Genomic DNA, 24,782 nt, shown 5'->3' on the forward strand with positions numbered 1-24,782 from the left:
AATCTGGGTGAGAAAGGACTGTGAGTGTGCAATTTTATGATGGCTGAATGACCACTCCATACTGTCACTGTGTTACTCTAACAAAATGATTTGCTTGTTTTGCATGTATTTAGTACATTAAAAACACTGAGACTTTTTTCCTTTTTTTAAAATTTATTTATTACGTTTGGACCTTTAAGAAACATATACCATTAGATATACCACTATTTAGTAAAAATCTACTCTAGTTTTTGGGAAGCACACGCGTCACGAACCATCTTCTAGTCTCTTTAAGACTACTAAGTTTATCAAAAAGGGAGGCTCTGATCTACGGGATCCTGAGCCTTGAGGTTTTGAATGTTTTGATTATAGTAAAACAATTCCAAGTGGCTAAACTTAATTCCCAGCTGTTTTTCTCCTAGAACGGGCCAATCGTTTTGAAGTTATATACTCCCTTGCAAGAATATTCAATTCCTTAAGCTTTGTGATCTATCTTTGGAAAACATGATAAAAAAGTAATCTTTTTTTTCTGTACAGTAAGGGTGAACTGACCAGAACACACCCAACATCAGCTATAACAGGAAGCAGGAGAGTGTACATATGCCGTGTTCACGTCGGCGGCTAGTTCCGAAGCTAGGAGCTACTTTAAGGAGGCTACTTCTCAATCCACATGACCCAAGTGTAGCTGCGGGTACGCTCACCACTTTAACACGACTCTCGGTTATCTGACACTGATCACAAGTAAGAAAGGGTTGGTGAACAAACATACAGTCACACGTGATTACGTTTCCAGGAAGCTACTCTCTGAGGAAGTACACAGGGAAGGGAAGTTGTAGGAAGCTGTTGATGGGGACTGAGACGATTTAAAGCTATGGCTTTGGTGAGCACCCGGTGAGCTGCAGGAAGGCATTTAAGAGAAGATTCTGCAGCATCAAAGGATCATTCTCTAAAAGAGGTGGGCATTCTCTTTATTAATTTAAATTCTGAGGCTTTCAGCAGCTGAGGGCTGGAAACGATGAAGAAGAGAACCATCGTCACGACCGCTTAAGAACGGCGGCCACACCGTGCGGCTCACGGCGCTACATGGTCCGAAAGCCTCTGGTGGTGTGATACGGGCAGAAGAATACTAGCACAGAAACCACATAACACCATTAAAACTCAAAAAACATTGTTTTTTTTTTCATTTAAAAAAGTACTCAGAATACATAAAACAAGGCAACATTTATTCTTTTTTCTCATCCTCTGGCGTGGGGTCTGTCGGGGGCTCCTCCACCGTCGCACTGTTGCTCTCCGAGCCCGTGTTACTGTCGCTGGTCCCTTCCTCGGCCATACTGTCCACCCCCTCCTGTCCACTCTCCTTGTCCTCCGGAGTAGACGTGCCTTCTTCCCCATTCTGCTGGCTTTCTGCCGTTTCCTCAAGGTGTGTCTCCTCTGTAATCACACATTTGTCCCTGTCAGTTCTAAGGCAAACGATTACTCTTCTCCTGGTGCTGACAGCCTCGAGCTCCGCCAGCCAACGCGGGAGCCGCCAGCCAGGCATGGCTACTCAGCACCCAGGCGAGCCTGTGTGACCGAGAGACGTTTAGCATGTTTGAATCAATCTGGGGTTTAAAAATCGACTTTTGGACTGTAAATTTATGAATCTAAACACAGGTCAAGTATTTCAGGTGAAAAGCTAGCCTCCAAATTTAGATGTGCTGTGAGTATAAAATACATACCAGACTCTGAGGACTTTATGGAAAAAAAAAGGAAGAAGTTAGTACTGTTAAAATGTTGACTACATACAGACATGACGTGAAGTGTAGCACGTAGTATACAGTCAGTGATAGTGTGACAACCGTGTACGATGTCCGGTGGGCACTGGACTTGTCAGGGGTCACTGTGGAAATTACATAAACGTCTGAGCACTACGCTCTGCACCTGAAGCTAAAAAAATAATATTGAGAGTCAACTGCAATTGAAAAAAAGTTGAATGCGTGTTGACATACATTGTTTAGGGCATTCTGGGCTAATTGATAGATTATTAAAAATAGTTTCTCTTGTTTAGCTTGACTTCTACAAACGTCACCAGCAGAAACCCGATAGTCGCACAGTACCTACACTTACTCCTACGGGGCGACGCTGGTGTGCGCGCTGCACTTTGGGCTCCGCGAGGGAGGAGGTCTGTGCGGCGGCGACACGCGGCTGGCACACTAGGGGCCTAGTTAACAGTCACGTCGGACTGTTTTCTGCAGGAAATTAAGAGCGTCAGGTTTTTGCTCTAATAGGTTCCATTTTCTTCAGCTTTTTCCTTAGGCTAAGAGGATAAGAATCTGAGTGAAAACCCACAGGCATGTGCTATTCATAGATGACAAAACAGAGATGGAGGACAGCGCGTTCAGGTGAGTTGCAAAATGAGCAAAGACCACACCATGCAGCGGCTCTCAAACTCCTGCACTAACCACAAAAAAGTACGCGAGCTCCAAATTTCGTTAAGATAAAAAACATGTTCACACAAAACAGAAAAGGGCTCAAATAATGAAACTTAAAATCTGACTATCTGAAATGCTAATCTGCTGAATTTTGTAGAAATGCTCTATATTCTATTAAAAGTTTCCCAGATGTCAAATCGGAAGCTGTCAGTCGAGCACCGGGTGTGACTGCCCCCCCCCCCCCGCCCCCCAGCGGTCCAGGAAACCTCTGGCTGTGTTTCCCGTGACACTTCTGCTCCGCCCTGTCTGCACAGCGCACTGGTCAGGGACGAAGGGCAAGGTGGCCGTAAAATTTCAAACAGTAATCAATTTAATCAGTATTTTATGTAAGTTTTCCTGCCCTTTTTTTTTTGCCTTGAGGAATGCTTTTGATCAGGAAGAAAGAGTATTTCTAGGATGGGTTAAGCAAGCTTTTCTGCAGAAGCTTGCTACGAAATACGGTAGGTTTTGCGGGTGAGGCAGTCTCCATGGCGACCACTCAGCGGCACTGCTGTGGCCCTGAAGCAGCCGCGGACAGTGCATACACGAACGGATGGCACCGTGTTCCAACAAAACTTATGAAACAGGTGGCAGGGAGGTTCTGGCCCTGTCCTAGGACACCAACAATGACTTATCTTAAGAGCCATGACCATATCTTATGTAAACAATTTTGGCAATACAGGTTAAAATATGGAGTACCAGTACTGTGTCAAATCCAATACTCAATGACTGCATGCACATTTTCTTTCATTTATCCTTTGGAGCTCTCTCTGAGACAAGCGCGAGAGTACTTACAGATGAGGGAACCGAGATGAAATAACTGCCCAGGTCATAGTGCTGGCGCGTGGTGAAGCAGTGTCAGCCCAGATCTGACCCCCGGGCCTGTGTCCTTAACGATGACACCGTTACACCCTACGTTCCCAAGCCAGAAAATGACATGGCTCGCTCCAGTGAAACAACCGAGACCTCGAAGGGCCAGACCAAAGATGACACACCACTGCTGTTTGTGTGATACCAGCATTTTCAGTGAATCTACTCTGGGGCTAGGATTTGGAAAGAAATGGGTAGCTCGTATAAAGAGTAGCCGAAGGGGCAGGAGTAAGCGCGTGACCTCTGAAAAGCACCGAGAAAAAGAAATCGAAGTTAAAGACAGCTATGAAGACCCCGGACTTTCACTCCGGAGTCGGCAGAGGGGACAGAAAAGTACCTGTCTCCATGGGGATGCTCTCGTCCTCCTTCTTCTCCTCCGTCTTGTTGGCCGCTGGCTCCTCCTCAGGGGCGATGCTGCTCTGGCTGCGCTCCGCCTGCTCCGCCGCCTCCTTCTCCCTTTCCTCCTGCCTCTTGCGGGCCTGCTCCTCTGCCTGTGCGATTTCAGCGGCGATCTTTTCCATGTCCACTTCTATTTTCAACCCACACAACTAGTTGTCGGGGAAAACACAAAACAAAACTCCCTTAAGTAGTGGTCTTTTCTTTCAATCTCTTAAACAACAAAATTATTTCAAAAATGGGTTTTCCTGGCTATAAACTCTATGTGCACGGGAGGAAAAGGACATGGCTCCAGGTCTTCTCTGGGACTCTTGTGGCTGCAGCCACGGAGCATCACGTATTACAAAAACTGCTGGCAAGGCGATGCCGAAAGCCCTGAATACACAAACACACACACACACACACACACACACACACACACACACAGCTTCCATTGTATACCTCCAGCTACCAAACACTAGATTTACCTGTTTTATACCAAGTGCAAACTGTGAGCTACATCTAATAAAGACACTCCATTAAGAAAGCTCAGTAAAATGGAAATAATTCATGACTGCATGAGTTCATCAGAGGGCGCTGCAGTCTACGGGCCTAGTGCCTGTGTGCATTTGATATAATTTAAATCTATAGAATTCTGCCAGAAAATGGAAATAAGTGTATGAAGTGAAGACATACTACTGGTTATAGCAAAGTTAACCCTGTTTCAAAGCGAACAACATTCAACAAAAGCACTGTTTTGGAAAAAAGAACAAGAAGTAAAGGTAACAGACACAGTGATAAACATATAGTTAACACGTTAAATTGATACCCTTTTAAGTTCGTTGTTAAATGAATCTGTGCTTTCCAGGAATTTCCTCTTCTTTTCCTGGTGTCGCTCCTCTATCTGAAGAAGTTCAGCTTCTAGTTTCCGCTGCAAGACATATGATCAGGCATTATAAGTATTGTATTACTTCCTCTAAAGCAAATGTCAAATTAAAAAGTCTCATTTTGTCCATACGTTCTTATAACAAGAGTTTTAATTTTTAATTAAAGTCGTTTATTACACAATGTGTCTAGCTAAGATTTTTTAAAACAGTACACTGCAGCACAGAGGAGCCAGTATGACTAATAAATCCGTGATGTTAAACGTTGTTTCAGGCCTGAGCAATTTCAGAAATACTGAGTAAAGCAGTAAAAGGTTGACAGGATGTTTCAAAATTCTTAACGAACACTTTTTGTGACAAGGCCCCATGTGACGGTTCTCATGATACACTGATCCCATCTCCGGGAGAGGCGCACGCCCCGGGCCTCCCTCCTGAAGCAGGGGCAGGTGAGACCCAACACGGAAACGCTGAATGGGTGGCACGCCGGTGCGGCACGCGGGGCCTGGGCACCTGGGATCTGGGGCCGAGGCCCACTCCATGGTAGGTACCAAACGTGCCTTTACCTGATGAACCATCAAGGACTGGACCTGACGTTTGAGGACCTGCATCCTGGCTGTTGTGACGACTGACCGGACGTCTGGCACCACACTCTCACTGAGGATCTCACTGATGAGGCGGTGGTTCCTCTGGAAACGGGCGGTGGCTGTGTGCTTCATTGAAAAGCCATCATCATAATCTGGAATAAACGAGCTATTCTGGAAACCAGGGCACCAGTAACCGTAAACAGGGGAGTGGAAGGATGTACACACTGGACTACCAAGGAGCCACGGCTCCCGCAAGCGGGTCTAAAGGGCATCAGGGGAGCACTGGGGCGGTCGCTGGGCAAAACCACACAGGACGTGCGGTGTTCGGGGGCCGGGGGATTGGTTTTGCTCATGAAATCTTTACGAGAGGATACGTGTCTGAGAAGGACTTGGCTGAAATACAAATGACACACAATAACTGTGTGTCTTTTAGCCTGGAAATCAACGTGAAGGTTGCTATGGGAGCAAAACAAATTCTGCCAAATGTTTCACTCTCTCGGTGGTATTTTAGGCATTTAGAACTGACGACGACCTGTGAATCGGGCGGTACCTTTGCCAACACTGCACTCTAATGTGAAGCAATGAAAATGCACACTGCAGAGAAAACATTATCTCTAGGACATTATCTCATGAGTTACATTTATAAATTCTAGACGGATTTCTCAATTAACTGGAAAAAAATCTCACAGTACTTCTTTCCACTCATTGCTAGCAATTCAGTTTCCCAGACCAATACATACATTTTATCAGATTAAAAAACCACCGAGGCCTTAAAGTAATTTCACAGGAAGCAGATTTTAATTTTTATCAGTTCACAGCCACAGCCGTCAGTGTGCAGAGGTATTATGTTGTCCGCGTCCACGCAGAGTCATGTGCACGCAGTGCGGGTCTGCTGCACACGCTCATTTTCCAACAGCCATGTAACTGTCCCCATAATCTCAAACTCGGCTCTGTGTCCTCCAGTTCTTGATGTATCTGCTAACAACCTGTACTATTATTTATTTAATAATATTTAAATTAACTCACTAAAAAACCCCCCCAAAAAAGCTTCCTCTTAAACAGCACACACTGAAAGGAAAACTCCTCTCGGAACCGCCTGGTCACCTCAGTGTCCCGTCCGAGGTGGAGGGGCCGCCCGCGGAGCGCCCGCTGCCGCCTGAGCCTGGCTGCCGCCCCGTCGCAGTCCCGCATCACCCTGACCATCCGGGGCTCAGAAAGCTCCCAAACTCTCACTATCACACACAGTGCCACCACAAACTGTCATGCAAGTTACTTTTTGTTTCCTTTTGAGTGACTTCTTTAGGATATATGCTTCGGAAACTACCAATGTTGGAATAAAAGATAGCATTAAAAAAATTGTGACCTTCCTACTTTTTAAAGTTTTCAAATTCGCACTTACAATTATAAATTGTACATTTGTGCAGCCTCCATCTGAGCTATCTCTCTGCTTTCCTCTTCCACTCACACGGCTCCCATACTGACCAACAGCGAAGGAAGCGGCGCCTTAGCAACTTGGGCTTCTCTCTCCGTACACTTCAGTTGTCTGATGTATTTTGAGGAGGGAAGTGGGCTTCTGTTTTCTAATTTACCAATTACTGACTTTATCTCATAACTCTCTCTCTCCAAAATGTCATTTAAAAAAGGCTTCATTGTCTTGTGCGAATAACTGATATGTCTTACATGTATTTTAACAGCCTCCTTTTTAAAAAGAAGTTAGCAGCTGTTGTACTCATGTCTTTCTGCTGGCTTTACGTCCACTTGTACCTCCCAAGTCCTCCTCTTTCTACTCAGTTCTAAGGGATCAAGTCCAAGGTCTAAAGTCATTCTCACCCTGGCATCTTAACTACTACCTGTTCTTCCCCTAACAAACCGAACAGGCAGAAGTTTGAGAAACAGAGAGAAGGAGCCTCTTTTGAAGACTGTTCCTGAGTGACCCCTTCAGTGCGTCTCAATGTCCACACTGTCACCTTTAACCTAAGGAACACTATTTCCTACTTATGGCTTCCACGGTGCTAGCCTTAGTCGCCTCTTGTGCTGAACTCCTTCCTTCCGATTACGTGTAGACTGGATATTCTCCTATGCTTAAGAAAAATTTTTTTAGTCTGTGTGCTCTTCTTGCAATGGTCATCCAATTTGAGCAATTAGGCCCTGCTGATTCTGCTGAACACGCAACACTTCCTATCCCACGTGCTGCTCCTTATACTTACTACATTCCATTCTGTAGTTATGGGAACATCAGCCAGTGACCCAGTCCATTCTTTTAAAATATGTGTTTTTCTTTCCTTTTAAGTAGTCAGTTTATTCATGTTGTTAGGTGGTATTATTGCTTCCTCTCTCAACGGTGCACTTCTTTAAAGTTCTTACAAACTTTCTCTTAGCTGCCACTACTTTAAAATGGGATCTTGGCTTACTCTGATGTTTTTGTTGCTGGTAGCCGGAGCGTCCAGCCTTCTCCGTACCACAGACGGACGCGGAGAACACACTGCGTGTGCGGCAGGCCTGCTATGTGGGCGAACGCGCCCTGGGGCCCCCTGCAGCCCTGCACACTCTGCACGGAATGCCAGTGAGGGAGCTTGGCTGTGTGTGTGCGCGTGCGCAAGTGTATAAAATCTGTGTATGTTATACCCCATGAGGGTGTGTAAACACCTTCATGAGTGTTACCATGAGCTACGTTTATGAATTCTAGTTGGATTTCTCAATTAACTGGAAAAGAAATTTCATAGTGCTTCTTCCCACTCATTAACTCTCTCTGAAGAGTCCTTAATTCAGAATTTAGGGAACCAATAAGAAAACTGGATATAACTAGAAGGCATATAACTTTTTAAAAGCAACTGAGGCAAAATTCTAATTATGACTCAAAAATCTTTCAGCATTTTGAGTACAAAGATTTTGATAAACAATAGTTTTTGCTATTTTCTGCACCAAAAAGGGTATTTCTTTTTTTGTGGGAAATTCACATAAAAACCTTACTATAAATAATCAAAATAATGAAATGGCACTTACATTATGCTGTGTTTAGCATTTAGGATAGGAAGTAAAAACTCAAGCGTGAACAAAACCCCCTGTTCTTTACCATCAGGATCTTCAGCAGGCTGGATGCTCATGTACGGCTCTCCTTTCTCCATGCGAGACTGCCTCTGTCGACTCTCTTCCTCTAAAGCAGCTTCTGCTCGACTTTTTGCATTTATGTAAGCAAGGTATGCGGGGGAATTATGGTAGGCCTTCATAGATTCATTGTACTCTATCTGAAATGCAAATGGTTTTCAGTTTTACAATTAACATTTTCAGGTTATAAGGAATATCCATTCACATGCATATCTGCTCATATGAATATCAAAAGACACCTCAATTATCTCCTTTTCACAGCTAGGGAACCTGAAGTCGAGAGAAATTAAGTGACTTGACCCAGGCAGACAAGGCCTCGGGTGTCCCATTAGATCCTGCGCTTCTCTTCTGAGCAATAAGCAGACATTTATGCCCTTTCCATCCATCGTAGCCATCCCACCGCAGTTCCCATTCTACCTTTTCCGCTTCGTATTCGTTTAAATATTCTTGTTTTTCTTCATCAGTGAGATCCCGCCACATGCCACCAATAATCTTGCCAATCTCCCACAACTTCAGGTCAGGGTTGGAAGCCTTTACTTGGTCCCAGACCTTAGAAAGGAAACAGGTGAAATTTCAGCATTGACGCCTAAAAGTATAGACCTTTAAAAATGCTTTCATCAAAAAAAAAAATTTTATTTATTTATTTTCAGAGAAAGGACAAGGGAGAGAGAGAAACGTCAATGTGTGTTGCCTCTTGCACACCCCCAAACAGCAACCTGCCCCACACCCCAGCCGTGTGCCCTGACTGGGAATCTAACCAGTGACCCTTTGGTTCACAGGCCAGCACTCAGTTCACTGAGCCACACCAGCCAGCGCTAAAAATGTTTTTTTGTTTTTGTTTTTATATGAACGTTTTAAAACCTAAACAAAAGCAGAGGGAACAGAACCAAGTCTGTACGTTCTTGTCAGCCGGCGGTAACGGTGACCCACAGGCGGCCAACCCCACTGCCCCCGCAGGCTGGTGCACTGCCGGCCGGCAGGCAGGTCCCAGGCGTCCCCAGTCACTACGGGCACTTCGGATAAGCTAATTCAGTAACAGTCTACATCTAAGAACTACACTAACAGTCTACATCTAAGAACAGTCTACAAAAATTTAGAAGTGGTTAATCTGCACAATACATCATCAAATATGTATATAATTATGACAAAAAATTAAAATAATTCTAAATAGTGATGGAAAATAGCTACATGCTCTTCTCCTTAATTAAAATATTGACTCTATCTGTTATTTTAAGAGTAATGTAGGTTCATACAAAAAAGAAGTTAAAATTCAAGGTAGTACAAAAAGAAAATAACAATTACCATAAGCTTACTATTTATTTATAGATAACCATGTCTTTTGACTTCTGTCTTCCTTTAAATGAACGTGCAGTTGCTATTAGTTTTATAAAAATAAGACACTAATACACACGGTCACATTCCCCTTCTCACTTAATGTTCTTCTCATGTCATTAAATAGTCTCCAAAAGGCTACATAACACTGGCTACATAACACTGTCTTACGGGTTTCAACAGTTTGTTTAATCACGTTCTTCTTGTGAGATTTTAGTCCAAGATTTTAAAATCAGAACTAATTTCTTTAAAAATTGCAATTGTTTACCCCTTCCGCTGGCTATACACAGAGAAGCTGGCTGAACCAATGTGAAATCTGGAGGGAAGCGGAGAAGCAAAGGGACCAGCCCCCACGCCGCCCCAGACCCAGGCACGTACCTTCCTGCTGTACCTCATGTAGGGCATCAGCGGCTTATCTGGTGGCTTTGGGGGTTTTGGAATCGTAATACCAGAGGATGCCTACAAAAGAGTTAAACACATTCATTATTCAATTGCAAGAAGTTTACAAGCAAAATGAAAAGAGAGTGCCTTAAAAAAATTCTAATGCGCCTTTCTTCTACTCGTCCATGGACACAAGAGTCTTATATTTTCTCCACTGAAAATAGCTATCACTGCAAATTCAGAAATGTTCATATCAAAAGAAAATAAAGAAAATTACTTTAAGCACATAGTTTTAAAATATTTTACAGAGCAGTTTATTGCTACTGCTTTGACAACCTGGCTGTAAGAACAAATAAATTGTTACATAACAATCCATACATTGAAAATATATTGTTGCATATCCAGTGTCCTACACTTAGGACATTACCTGGCACCCTTGTATTTCACTTAATTTGCCATGACACATACAGTCAACACTTGATTATCTGCACGGGAATCTGAACTCCTCGGCACCCGGCCGCCCTCACGCTGCCCGCAGGGCCCTGTCTGTCTGTCTGTCTGTCTGCGTTACCGCGGGAATGGGCACCCCAGAAACACCATCACCACCAGAGACTACTTCCTAGGTTCAAAGACAGGTAACACAAAACCAATTTCCTTTATCACAACTACTTTTCTTAAGGTTCTAGGTCCATAGACAGTGGTTTTCTATAAAGGGGGTTCAGTTCGAGAGGTGTGAACTGCAGTCATGTCTTTTTCATCCTCAGTCCTAGTAGAAGTGTGGGTGCGGACGAGTGTGCCGGGAACAGAGACATGGCAGACACGCAGCCGTGGCAGTAGGTCAGGGAACCCCATTTTATTAAAAAATGTTGGATTTGTGGGGAACATACAGACAAACAGAAAAAACCGGAGGAGTAGGAGAGATGGAAAAATACATTTTATAAAAGTAAAAAAAAAAGGGTTAGAGGGAGAATAAAAAAAAAAAATTTAATAAATTGGTTCCTGCCCTGACTGGTGTGGCTCAGGTGGCTGGGTGTTGTCCCACAAGGTGAAAGGTCACCAGTTCAACTCCTGGTCAGGGCACAAGCTGAGGATGTGGGTTGGGTCCTCGGTTGGGGCACATACAAGAGGTAACCAACCCGATGTTTCTCTCTCACGTGAATGTTTCTTTCCCTTTCTTTCTCCCTTCCTTTCCCTTTCTCTCTTAAAAGAAAAAAAAGAGAAGAAAGAAAAATCAGTTCTTTCTATGGGCTAATATCTAGGCAAGAGACAGCAGGTAACGTCGAGTGGGCACCCCACATAACCCCAGTTCGAGAATGCCTATTTCTGCACTTAGCTGTATCTCAACACACATGGCTGCATTTGCTCAAAGGCCCAGAATAAAACCATGGCTGAGTTACTTGTATTTCCCCCAGTTCCTGGGAGACCCCTCAATACTGATTCTCCCTGTCGGGCAGGGGGACGAAGTGCTAACTTTAACTGTCAAAGGCCGAGTTTGGCAAATCCTCGTAAGAAAGCTGAAGTGACGTTTTTTCCCTTTGCTCTTCTGTCGTTGCTGTGATGAGACCCCAGGGACAACCCAGTCTGGGCCGGGACCCCAATCGTAACCTTCTCTTCCCCCGCGGGCGCAGGGGCGAGCGTGTCTGCGCCCCATTAACTGCCGCCAGACAGCGCTTCCTCCTCCTCCTCCTCCTCCTCCTCCTCCTCCGAGGGTCTCTCCGCTTCCCTGCGTGCTCTTCAGTAACTCCGCTTCTTCACACACGAGACCACTAGAAGGCATTCCCCACCGAGGCAGTATTTCTTCTCCTCCTGCCCCTCGCACACACTCTCACCACACCGCGGGCTGGGGCCCAGGCAGGCAGCACCGCTTCAGGCCGGCGGTGGGCGGGGAGGGAGGGGGGCCACAGGGAAACCACAGCCGCGGTGGTCTGCCTGCACGGGAGGGGGAGACCTGCCTCAGGGTCTGCAGGGGCTCCTTCAAGGGCTGGGTGGGGAGGGATTCTGAGAAGGCTGACCTTATGCCATAAGATCAGACTGAGACACACACAAGTCTGACTACTCATGCAGGAAGTGATTAGAAAGCATTTCCGGCTCATATCCAACACAAATGTTCAGAATTTCATGAAGTAGGTTACAAATAAAGTTGGAATTGTGCCAGTTGAAGTGGGTAGGCCACTGTAACAATTTTTTTAAGAGGTAAAGAATTCTAAAATGTCTATGCTTCAATATGTTGAATTAAACCACTTAAAAGACAAATTACAGCAATATTTGCTATTGGGTATTTTTCAAAGAACTGCATTTTATAACACTAATGAATTTGCTGCTTTCTCCTTCTTCTCCCAAAGGTACCCAAGCCACTCACATACTGAGGTCCTACTTTCATGACATTGACCAGTCAATTCACACATGCAAACAGAACCCCAAATAACAACAACAAAATTAAATTCTAGCTGATTTTCAGACTCCTGAAGATTCGCATCATTCAACACTCCTATTGTCTGCCATCCCCGACAGACATCTTTCTGTGCCTTGCGGCCCAGGGGCCATGCTTTTGGAAGGCACATTCCTTCCTCAGCTGCTTCTTCCCTCACTGTCATCAGGACACCCATCTCCAGCAGCACTCTCCCTCCTTCCAACTGCTTGCTTCTCACTGGCAATGCACTGAGGGAAAATAGGTAATCATTAATCATGCTTGTGAAAGCTGTGCTTTCACAACAGTAAGGTCCCAGGACTCGCCTTCCCATCAAGTCCAGGATTTTGTGAAATTTATTTTGGTTGCTGAACAGTTTGTTGCTTCTTTCCAATTCTCAGCTGTTTCTCTGGTAGGATTTCATTTAAGCACTTTCTTCAGGGATGGAGTTTCCACTAATGTACAGAAATAAGCTGTTTTTAACCTTCTGTCTCAATTTGTTTTCCCTCTGTACTTGAGCATGTTAACTGCCATCTGAACAAAGACCTAGCTAGGAGCCATCTCCATCTCACACCTACCATGAGCACTCCAAGGGGTTCTATGCTATATAAAGTCAGTGTCTGAGAACTACTCAAGTGCACCGGATCCAGTGGAAGCACCGGTTTTCTGGAGGGCCTACAGGGAGCTACTCACAGGGCTTCACAGAATCATCCCTTTAAATCACTGACTTGGGGTGATTGCAGACACCACCACCAAAGAGTAGACCCCTCCCCCCAACCCTCGAAGTGACACAGAACAGAGGTCATCTTAAAACAAAGCGCTTCCATAATGGTCAAAACCAGATCTACTGAGACCAAACAGGGCTGACACTAGATGTATGAAAAAGGTAGTGTAAAACTTCAGTCATAACTGGTTTTCTCAGGGAGCGACTAGATGACCTAGGGCGGAGGCCACTAAAAGCTGAAGGGGCTGGAGTTAGCACAGGCTCAGAGCCTCCGTACTTCCTAGGTCTTTCAGGGCTAGTCAAAAGAGCAGTTTAATTCCAGTTTATTCTGACACGGAGGGGACAAGAGTGCAGAGAAAACCACCAGGGGAGCCCAAACACCAACAGCTCCACGCCCAACAGCCCCCTCATCCCTATCTGCCCTGTGGCTACGCCCACTCCAGATGCTGGGTTCTGACACCCCCCAGAAGGGATGGGGAGAAACAGGTAACCGACCCAGGCTCCGAGACAGGCAGCGCACCTTCCCCTGCCCCGGCAGTCTCCGTGAAGTGATCTCACTTCACTGACACAGAATTCTCACGGACACGTCCACGTTAAGAACGAAGTGCTTACACAAACGGAAACACCAATGATTCTAGTATCACAGCGACCTCCATTTCTATTCCATTAACAGAGATAATCAAGAGCTGACTGTATAGAGCAATTAAAGTGTAACCATCCTCTTATTTACTGCTTATGACTAATTTTCTGCATTAACATGAAAAGATCGAAAATTGATTATGTTCCTCGTTTAAATCAAGATGTTCTTTATCATCTGATAACCTTGCCACTCATTAACACTTGTGAAAGAACACATTTAGGCCAGGGAAAAACACGTATCGATGCACATAAAAATCGTATGCATCGTGAAATGCATACTCACACACGCTTTGTCAGAATTCTTTTCAGGTACCATGAAATATGCAAGGCATGTAAAACTTGATATGCTTATGAAGTACAAATTATGCAGAAACAATGAAAAACCTAGACAAACGAAACCTATCGAGCTAAGTGATATGCTTACCAAGACAGACAGCTGGCAGTTACAGGCTTCCAGCTCTAGCCTGACTACAGGGTGAGAGGGCTTTTCTGAAGTCACATTAACTGAATTATTAATGAAGGCAGCAGACAAAAAACCAGGTATTGAGAAGTTTACAGCCGTTCTGGGTTGTATCAATTCTCACCAATGCCATGTTCCGATGAACAGAGGTATTTGGCTTTTGGATTTATTTTATTTATTTTTGGTAAATCATTTTTAGTTAGTTGTTTCTTTGGTACCTAGACTTCTTTGAATGGAGTCTAAGATGATTCTAAAATAAAAAGTCTGAAGTACATCACCCAATTTTTATTATCTTAGGTTTATCATTTATTTTGCTTTTATACTTATTTTTCTCTTAGGTGGATCAGTTAAATGAAACATCTTCAGTTGCGGAAACCATATCCCTTATCCCAGAGATTAGAAACACACTTCCAGTTGTAGGTATCTAGTCTGGTATTTCAAATAATCTCATTTAACTTTCATTCTGCAATTCTTTGATATGACACAAAACCCTTTTTCTCTTTTTAACTGACGAGAAATGAATCTCAGTTGTCAAGTCAACTATTAAATCCAAAAGACAAATAATTATGTGTAGCAATTCAAACTGGTAGACCAGGCAAAAAGAACCAGGTCTGTAGGCCCAGTCTTTACGAAGAAACGGAGTTCTAGAGGCCAATGCCAATTACCTTCAATGAGAGATAACGCTTCATCTCAATTAGGGTTTTTTAACTGTAAGAAATTCTAGGTTTGTTTAAACATTGTATAAGCATTAAGCGTCCAAGATTTTATCTCTACCAACCACCAAAAAGAATGAAGTCTTTTCTTCTATATACATATCCAGATCTCACTATTTTTTTTCAGGGTAAGATCATACAACGAATGTTTCAAATAGTTGAAAAGCCAGGTTAAAAAAATTTTTTCATGGCTATGCTGGTGATTCACGAGGACCTAACTCTGAAGGCATTTCTGGTCACTTCCAGGTGTTTGCCGGATGCTGTAATAGTTGATTCTCCTACCGTGACCCGGCTGTTGGTGCCCGGGTTCCCTCCCAGCCTGTAGTTGTTGTAGGCGAGATGACTGTATGGATTGTATCCCACAAACCCTGGTGTGCTGGGCATTTGCTGATGGAAACAAATGAGACAAAAACACGAATGAGAAATGAGCTCAAACGAGGGAAACACAGAAATGAAAAATGATCTGCATATGGCATGCAAAAGCAACCTGAATTTAAACAAGCAATGATGTGTTGTAGCTGCCCTTTTTCTCTCACTGAGAAACCAGTCTGCAAGTGGGCTTTTTCCTTTTTTTTTTTTCCTACTTCTTTCTCTTTGTGGGGATGGTGGTATTTGTCTGAGTGTGAGTGTGTGTGCTTGCATTTTTGGGGTAAGCGATACGGTGGAGTGTCTCAAACATCAAGGGTTACTTTATGGTCAGTAGCTAGTATGATATAACAACTTAGCGATATGTGTCTGAGAGGAAAGCTTGAAATGTGATAAACTAGAAGTCTGGAAACACTTTACATGCAAAACAAAACATGATTTATTCGACATTTATGTGGATGCCGCCAATGTGTTCACCTACTAAAAACAAGAACGAGAAATGGACTGCTTTCAAAGACAGTTTTAAATCATCTTATATAATGTGAGAAATGAGAAGAGACTCAAGGCAGGAAGCCAGAAGTTGTCAATAGAAAGGAACACATGTGGGATTCAATGGATATCACACACATGATTTCAGAACAAAGACTTGTAAGAAATGCATGGATTTCATTCTGGGGTGCGCTCTGATCTTTTTAAACCCAGTCATTCTTTCATAGGCTTTCTCTTCCGTCTCTTCTTTGGTCCATCTTCCACAGGTCAACCATGAACAACTTCTGTTTTGAGTTTTTAATGTGCACTATTTTTCTAGTTGACAGACTCAAATTTCTTTTTTAAAAAATCCTGATAGCTCTAGCCCTTTCAAAACACAACTGCTCACTGTGGCAACAGAACTCTTGGCTTTGTGAATGATGTGTTGATGGCAGTGCCCTTGTGGTTAATACAATGATATCCAATGTTTATGAGAATCAAGGTATAATGCATAAAAAGAATGTAGCAAAGAGAGAGCAAAAGTAGGGTATTTTTCCTTAGTGAAATTCAATCAAAACAAATGAGAGTAATTTCATTTTAACATGCAATTAACAGTATCAGTCCTGAAATATATGATGTAAAAAAAACACTTAATACATTCCAACTAAGCTGTAGCTGTTATAAAAGAAACACAGTTTTCTAGAACATGCCGCTGCACATTTCCTTAATTACCGAAAGATAATTCAAGCATTTGATACTCTTTAGGAGAAAAGAACTGATCAATTTCTAGTCTATACAGTTATAAAGGACGCAAATCAAGCATATTTAAGTAGGCAAAACACAGATGAAGCATCAAAGGCACAAAGGAGTGTCTATCACTTGGAGTGGTCCATCGGGTGGTGGGGGTGGGGGTGGGGGTGGTGGTGATGGTCGACTGTGATGGTGGTGGCAGAATAATGGAAAAAAGAAAGGAGGACAACTCATCCACTCTCCGCTGTGGCATGTCCTGATCCCTGGTCTTCTGTATTTTATGTGTCAATGTGAAACTATAATGGGACAGAATATGACTAAAGGAAGGTAAAACAAAATTCCTTTCTACATTTGAAAAGTCATAGGGGACACTTGCTTTTTAAGCTATTTTTATCTCCAAAAAACCAAGTGTGCATTCCAGATACTACACACTGTCTGAGGAAGTATTTATATAAAAATGACACCTTCAGAGGTTTCATAAACTATGAGAATCACTGTTCAACACCAAGGCAATAATGTAAGAAAATTAAGTAGGGGAGCTAAAAAAAAATTGAAACTAAAACGTGACCATTATACCATTTCCAAAAATGAAGTACATGTTTAGCTCTCTGAGGTCAGGAATCTCAACTGTTCAGCTCCACCCGGAGAGCCACTAGCAGGGTGCCAAGGAGGCTGGTCATAGGGCATGTGCTTTGATTTAAGGAACAAACACAGGACTTTAAGATCTACTGGAAGTAACTTTGGAGACAATATTATTATATAACCTGCACTGAGAACATGTGATATAGTATCTCTTTTTAAAAACATCTTACTGAAGAAAACCAAATTATTGATAAATGTAACTAAAGCATTTTATCCAAGGGTTAGTAATTAAGAATAGTTATCTAGTGGAGACAACAAAATTACACAAGGACCTAATTAGTCAACTAGCTTGAAGTTTAGTGGGTAGGGGGTCTGGGAGGAGGGCTGATAGCTGTTAAAGAATTGCTTTTGTAGGATATGGTCAATGTTAACAGTGTTTTGTTTTGTTTTGTTCTGAAATAAAAAACAACAAGGAATCTGTTTCAACAAGGCCTGAACAGTTACTGTTAAATTTGTTCTGTGGACTGGACAATTATTTGACATGCTGACCAAGCTGGGCCAGAGCCTGCTGGGTGAAAAAAACAGTTCACGACTGTTACTTAGACACTTTGAAACAGATCAAATCCCAAACCAACAGAATATTATTTATGGAGTGGAATGAAATTCAACAGCAGGATCTGACCCACAGATAATAAAATCCTTACTTGAACAGCTTGGAAATAAAGATTTACAATGAGTGTTATTATAGAACTGGACTCTTTATTGTTTGATTTAATAGGAAAGTTATATATATAGATAAGGAGAGAAAAATGCAACCAGTTTAAGGTTAGGCTGGAAAGTAATAAATGCCAGAATGAGCATTCATTCAATATCAACTTGAAAGACTGTTAATAAGAAATTAACAAGAAAGAAGTGTTAAACTTGTCAGTTTTTCCCATTAAAAAAACAAACAAACCAAACAACCAAGCATAGGAAGTTGGCTGTTCAGCAGCATGTTTCTTTAAATGTTGGGGTTGGTTCAAGGTAAGATGCAAAGAGTTATTTTATTTAGTAGGAAGTGCTGTTTTTTTTTTTTTTAGCTGAATTTTTCATCCTGTTGCTGTGATGGTTGAGTGACTGTTCCTGGAAGACATCTGGGTTTTTGTATCAAGGCCAGACTTGGCTATTACATTAACAAGAAAATTAAAACTTACTGTTGCAGGAGCTGGGGTGGGAGGTGGGGCATAAGATGGTCTTTCTGTTTGAAAGAAAATAAATAACTTCTTGTAAACAACTGAGATATAATACTATGCAACAAAACTACCAATGGTCCTGTTTTGAAGAAAAAAAAAATGAGAGTATTTTGGAATTCCCATTTGCTAGGGCATTAGTCTCTTATTTATATAGATTGATAAATATAAAAAAAATGAAACTTACTTGACATTTTGGAAGATTAAGTTCTCAGTTCCTTAAGAATGAATCTGAGACACTAAAATAAAAAAAAGGAAAAAAAGAAAAAAAAAGAGAATCAAAACTCAGCAAGCATGAGAGAATGATTTCCTAAAGAATAGGGTAGTTAAATTGGTATTTCTTAGTAAAATTACATTATCTTCTGTTATCCCAGTTTTTGTGCATATTATACTAGTTCTTTAGGTCATTTGGTTGATCAGAATTAAACAAATAACAATTTACTGGGGATATTAAAAGTAGTATGAGACATGTACTTTGAAATTTTTTCTTATGCTACCGAGCTACCTCTTGTATGGCAAACATTTTGCTGATGCCATATACACATCTGATCAGACCAATAAAAATATGATGACAATGGAATACGAGATATCATCAGGGCCCACACTAAGGAGGCCTGCTAGATACTGACAGCTCCCGGATCAGCAGCAGCTCTCCCCTCCTTCCAGCCTAACAACTGCCATTAAAATAGAGCAACATTATGTTCCTGGAGGCAGTGCACAAGGCAACGGGGATGCTAACGAGCTGTGTATTCTCTCCTAATGGTCAACAGTTTTCTAAATGCTGGGAATAAATTTGGAGAATTTACCTGAAAACCTCTTATTAACCCTTCACAACCTGTTTCAAAATATATCTCCTCAGTGGAGCTTTCTTGACAAATTACCTGGGCAAAATTGCTTCCTCATCTGTACTCCTACCCAATTTACATAGATCTGCCATACTGTGTACTATATCATATACCCGTAAATATAGCTAGGTTGCATGCTGCCTGGAAACACGGACTGTCTAATTCACTATGGTAGTCTCAGTTCCTAACTTGAGTCTTAACAAATTTTGCCCTAGTATTATCAGCTCACAATAGGACCATATATACATGAGCTTCTTCCTGACATTAATGTGCATCACCCACAGTGCAGAGAGACATCCATTTTTAGAAAAAAGGCAAATAACTTCTGTGAGTACTGGAGTACTTCCATCCAGCCTTAGGTGAAGCAAACATGATTTTTTCCCCTCCTAGTTTGCATTTTAAGGGAATTCCCTGGAGCATAAGCAATAAGAGGCCTGGTGTGGAAAAACAAACTGGGCCTCTCACTCTCTCCTTACGAAACTGGCAGAATCCACTGCCCCTGGTGCAGATTTCCTTCCTGCTCAGGCTCAGGGAGCTGTCAGGATCCACGGGCCTTGCTCTGGGAGCCCTGACAACGCATGCCACGAGCTCTTCTGTACATCATTCATTGTTCATTCTTTTGAATGACCGCTAGCTCTCCTTCGCTACACCATCAATTCTAAAAGCGGGCTTGTATATCTGGACACCTGTATCCCCACTATCTGACATAAAATACTAGGTTAAGTATTTGCTGAATACCTATAGGGGACAGGCTAATCACTTCCGTTATCTCGTTCAATAGGCACAACTACCAACAAGCATTTGTACTACTATTTGCATTTTACAGATGAAGAAAGGGAGTCTCTGTGGGTCTAATGAAACTGCCTAAAAACACACAGCCAGGAGATGCCAGGGATGGGTTTCAAACCCAAGCCAAAGTGTTCCAGAGCTTTCGCTCTTCACTCTAAGCCACACTTGGGGTCCTCGGTTCGCTGCCTGGATCAAAGGGAAACCACCCTCCTGGGGGTGATGTCTACGGGGCCTGGCTCGCCCCAAGCGCTTGCTCTGAGATCGGTTCCTTTAGCTGTCGTGGAGGATGCACGTTCCCAGCAAACCCACAAAATCGGGGCATGCCGAGCTGCTCGCGGGGTTCGTGGACGGGGTAAGTCTTGCCACCAAGGAAGGAACCCAGCTGGGGCTCCCTCCCAACCCTCGCTCCGCGCTAGGCCTCACGGTGAGGCCGCAACCGGCCCGCGGCTCTGGCTCCGCGGCCAAGTCTGAAACCCAGCAACCCCCGGGGACTCGGAGTCCAGCCAAGCCGGGACACCACCACTGGCCCCCCTCGCGACCCGGCGGAGCCCAGTCGGAAACACTCACCCGCGGGCAGAAAAAGCGCCCGCAGCTCCGGCCTCGCTTCCCTTTGTCCCGCGCAGGCCCCGCCCCTCGCGCCCGGAGCTTCCGCAGCCGCACTTTCAGCACTCTCCTTAATTTCCTTCCCGGCGGCGCCCGACTGTCTTGAGCAAAATAAGCCTCCGCTTGAGGATGCGTGATGCTTCGTACAGTCGAGGATTTTTTTTTTCCCCCCCAGGCCCTAGACGTTCCTCAAAACTCCCCGAATTTGGGCAATTTCCCAGCCGGGCGCCGATTCGTCACGGCGGCGGAGACGGCGGATGCGGCCTGTGCACGGGGGAGGCCTGGGTTCCGCTGTCGTCAGGGGCGGCGGCGGCGGCGCCGGTGGCGATCGGGGAGGCGGCGGGAGTGTGAAGCCTCGCCGAGGGACGCGGGAGCCACGGCTTCGGCTCCACGCGCGCGCGGGGCCGGAAGACGGCGGGAGTCGCCCGGGCGTGAGGCCCCGGAACCACTGTGGCCGCGCTGGTCGCGCGCCTCTCGGGCCAGGCTCCGGTCGTGCCCGCCCCGCGATTTTTTTTTTTTTTTCCGGTCTTTTTATTTCCTCTTTCTCTAAGCGGGCGAATGTGTAGTGTAGCCAGCCGAGGATGGAGGCGCGGAGTGTCTGTCCCCACGGGCGCCTCTCAGGGCTCCCTGCCTTAACGACACGGGCTCTTTCAGTTTTTCCAAGGTCCAGTTTGGTGCAGTTGCCCCTGGTTTCCTAACCCAGGCCTGTAGATGTCAGTCCCCTAGGTGGTGCACCTTTGCAGCGTCGTGGTGGTCCTGGTCTCGGCTCCTTGTGTTGGCTCAGTGGGTTCTCACCGCAGGGAACGGCTGCCCCCCATTTTCAGGCTCAACTCTTATGTTCTTTTGGATCCAGCTCACACGTCTTTTTGTGATGCCCACCTGCGCCAACCTTCCTCTCAACTCCATGGTTCTTTGACATGGTTGTGGTAATCTGTATCTGATCCATCGTATCAGAGTGCGTTTGTCACCTCCAGTGCACTGTGAGGGTCTTGAAAGCAAAGTCATCTGCATTGGTTATCTTCGCGTTGCCAGTATTTGCTGAGGACTCGAACCATTGTTAAGATGCTTGATAAACGTGTATTCAGGCAGCTTTCTGGTCTAGTCCAGGGCTCTTTCCACTAAATCATGAGTGTGTTGGCTTACCAGTTAGTAGCCCCTTCCTTGAATATATAAACAAATGGCGGATGTTGGGAGCCCTTGTGGAGGGAAAAGCAACAGATGGGCTCTCTGACCTGTAGTTACTTGAAAACAGTGTTGACATTTTCAGTGACTGAATTCTTGGGTTGCCCTTAGCCATCATTGGGTGTGTGTGTGTGTGTGTGTGTGCGCGCGCGCGTGCGTGTGCATGCCAGCAGTGACTAGGGCATCTCGAGAAGTCAGTAAAGCCTGGGACAAGTGACACTCTGTCCAAGTCTTCCACCTCCAATATTTTATAGGCACTAATAGAGATTATTGAAATTAAAAGGAAAGACAGGTCATTAAATAATAATAATAGGCAATCTTGAGCGGTGCTTGAGATAGTATATGTGAAATTGCTTTTTATAAAATATATTTTTGGCTGGTGTGGCTCAGTGGACTGAGCGCTGCCTGAGAACCACAGGGTCACTGGTTTGATTCCCAGTCAGGGCACATGCCTGGGTTGTGGGTCCTCAACAGGGGGCGTGTTAGAGGCAATCACACATTGATGTTTCCCTTTCTCCCTCCTTTCCCCTCTCTCTAAAAATAAGTAAATAAGATCTTTAAAAATATATAAAAGCATCCGAGACATGTAAAAGATTAATATAACATTCACACAGGCTTCGGCAGAGACCCCGGTACCTTCTTTCTCTGGCCTCATCGAGCAGCTCCAATTGGCTTCTTCTTGCCTTTGGGATTACGGTAGAGGGGCTGGGTGAGTGCCCCGCTGGAACCCCAGCTCTGTTGTGTCATCTCTAGGGGGTTGTCTGAAAAAGAGCTGCAGGTTAGAAACCAAGCACACTGCAGTGGGAAAGGGGAGCACAAAAAGGGTGGAAAAGGAAAGGAGGGGATTCAAGTGAAGTGACATCGATACCCGCTCACTTCCTGACCTTTATTCGTGCATCGCCTCAGCTGGTCCTTCCTGACCTGGTTAAGATGGCAACTCATTCCCCAACCTCTGACCTGTTCATGGCCTGTCCTTTGTTCTTTCTCTGTAGCCCTATCACCACCTAACATACTGTGTTTACTGTGCACTTATTTTGTTATCTTTTTCTTCTTATCAGAATGAAAGCCCCTTGAGGTTGGGGACTTTTAGGCTTGGGACAGTGCCTGTGTGTTCAGGTGCTCAGTATCTGTGGAATGAATGAATGGTTATCTCATTTTCTCCATTTTCTTTCTCCACTCCTGCAGATTTGCAAAGTTAAGAAAAGAAGAAGATAGGCAAAATGTAACAGAAAAAAACATCTCTTTCCTGGTCATGAGAAAATTAACACTGAAGAATGAAATAATTCAGTAAGGTAGACTCTACTTGACACTAAGTTGCTTTTTTCCCCAAAGTGAACTCAGGACATAAGATCTTGCATGCACGGGAATATTTATGGAGACCACGGGACAGACTTTTGGAATTGTGATTAATCCCAGAAAATATGGGGTACATCATTAATATGACTTTTTAAATAGTTTTATTGCTATTTTTTAAAGATTCTATTTACTTATTTTTAGAGAGGGAAGGGAGGGAGAAAGAGAGCGAGAGAGAGAAACATCAATGTGCGGTTGCTGGGGGTCGTAGCCTGCAACCCAGGCATGTGCCCCGACTGGGAATTGAACCTGCGATGCTTTGGTTCGCAGCCTGTGCTCAATCCACTGAGCTACGCCAGCCAGGGCTTAATATGACTTTTTAACCCTTGTAACTATAAAGGTTGTTGGGAGCCTTCCAGGGGCCTAGGAGTTAGTAGTAAACCCCAGAGATAGCCTTAGGCCCAAGTAGTTTTCTTTCTGTCGGTAAGATCCAGGAACTTGGCCTGCTTTCCTCTGACCCTATACATACTTTTTTTAAAAAAAATCCACATCCAAGGGCATTTTTCATTGCCTTTTTTTTTTTAAGAGAGAGTGAATGAGAGAGAGAGAAATTTGCTTGGTTGCCTCCAATACGTGCCCAGACCAGGGATGGAACCAGCAACCTGGTATGTGCGGGGATCAAACCTGAGGCCTTGCTGTGCACGGGATGGCGCTCCAACCGACTAGCCACACGCGCCAGGGCCCTATTCATACTTTTTGAAGTTCTTCCCCCAAAACAAGGGAAGCCAAAACTAGGGAGTGATTGAGCTGGGGTTCAAGCCCAGGTCTCTGATTTCTTTCCGTAGTTCTGTGGGAAGAAGCTGGGGAGGGAGACAGAATTGGGGGTACAAGGAGAACTTGACTCAGGAGGAGGAAGAAAAAGGAGATAATGGGAGAGACCAAGGCAAAACTGGCCCCCCCTTGGCCACCTAGGAGTCCATGAGTCGGCTCTAGAAAGTCTGTGAACCTTTAAAACTGTATACATTTTTATGTGCTTTTTTTCCCCCTAGATAGAGGGTTAGTAGTTTAACAGATTTTCCAAAAGACCTATGATTCAAGATTTTGAACCAGCTACTGAGCCACACAGTTTGTGTGTAGTATGTTCTAATGAAGCTTTTTTAAATGATTTTTTTCCCTTAAAATAGGGAGAGGGAGGACAGAACTCTGCCTGAGCCAAATAGCTTGTCAAAGTCTGGTTATAGGGCCACAGGATGAAACAGGCTGTTTCTGTGGAAGCAGAAGAAACTGTGCGGCTTCAGTTTCTGTTGCTAGATGGCTGGGAAACACAGCCAGCCAGCAGAGTTCCAGGACAGCGGTCCACGTTGTTTTATACAGTCGGACAAAGTGTGGCTTGCTTTGCAACCTTCTGAATGGCCTTTAAATCCCTTGGGGATTTGGGATGTGAGCTTGACACGTGGTGTAGAAAAGTATGAGAGCGTTTGAGAACAGGGTGGTCCTGCAGAATCTGGGGTGTGGTCTGTCACTCACAGACCTTATTTGAGGGTCCAGGGCAGGAGCCGGCCAGGATCTAGGGCAGATCTTGGCTGCCTCCTCTTTGTGGATTTTTATTAGAACATACCCAAGCCTGTTATTTACATGTTATTTATAGCTGCTCTCAGCTTCAAGGGCAGAGATGTATAGTTGCTACAGGGATGATGTGGCCCAAAGTTAGCCTCCCGGCAGGGGTGTCCAAACTTTTGGCATCTCTGGGCCACACTGGAAGAAGAAGAAGC

At 44.2% G+C, this 24,782-nt stretch overlaps 1 protein-coding gene across 2 annotated transcripts; it reads right to left on the reverse strand.

Moving 5' to 3' along the window:
- Positions 1 to 143: 143 nt before the first annotated feature.
- Positions 144 to 20,965, reverse strand: SMARCE1 (SWI/SNF related, matrix associated, actin dependent regulator of chromatin, subfamily e, member 1). 2 transcript variants are annotated; one of them, XM_028521506.2, is made up of 11 exons: positions 20,500 to 20,965; positions 18,486 to 18,537; positions 18,263 to 18,306; positions 15,186 to 15,290; positions 9,958 to 10,038; positions 8,665 to 8,796; positions 8,216 to 8,387; positions 5,122 to 5,294; positions 4,504 to 4,605; positions 3,637 to 3,847; positions 144 to 1,410 (listed from the first exon to the last, which is right to left on the reverse strand). In XM_028521506.2, the coding sequence occupies exons 2-11, from the start codon at positions 18,490 to 18,492 to the stop codon at positions 1,202 to 1,204; spliced, it is 1,236 nt and encodes a 411-aa protein (XP_028377307.1). In that variant the 5' UTR covers positions 18,493 to 18,537; positions 20,500 to 20,965; the 3' UTR covers positions 144 to 1,201. The 2 variants fall into 2 exon arrangements, with proteins under 2 accessions (XP_028377307.1, XP_028377309.1); XM_028521508.2 differs by lacking the exons at positions 15,186 to 15,290; positions 18,263 to 18,306 and having other exon boundaries at positions 20,500 to 20,962.
- Positions 20,966 to 24,782: the final 3,817 nt, after the last annotated feature.

The sequence above is a fragment of the Phyllostomus discolor genome, chromosome 8 (genome assembly GCF_004126475.2).
Source record: "Phyllostomus discolor isolate MPI-MPIP mPhyDis1 chromosome 8, mPhyDis1.pri.v3, whole genome shotgun sequence".
Classification (NCBI taxonomy): domain Eukaryota; kingdom Metazoa; phylum Chordata; class Mammalia; order Chiroptera; family Phyllostomidae; genus Phyllostomus; species Phyllostomus discolor.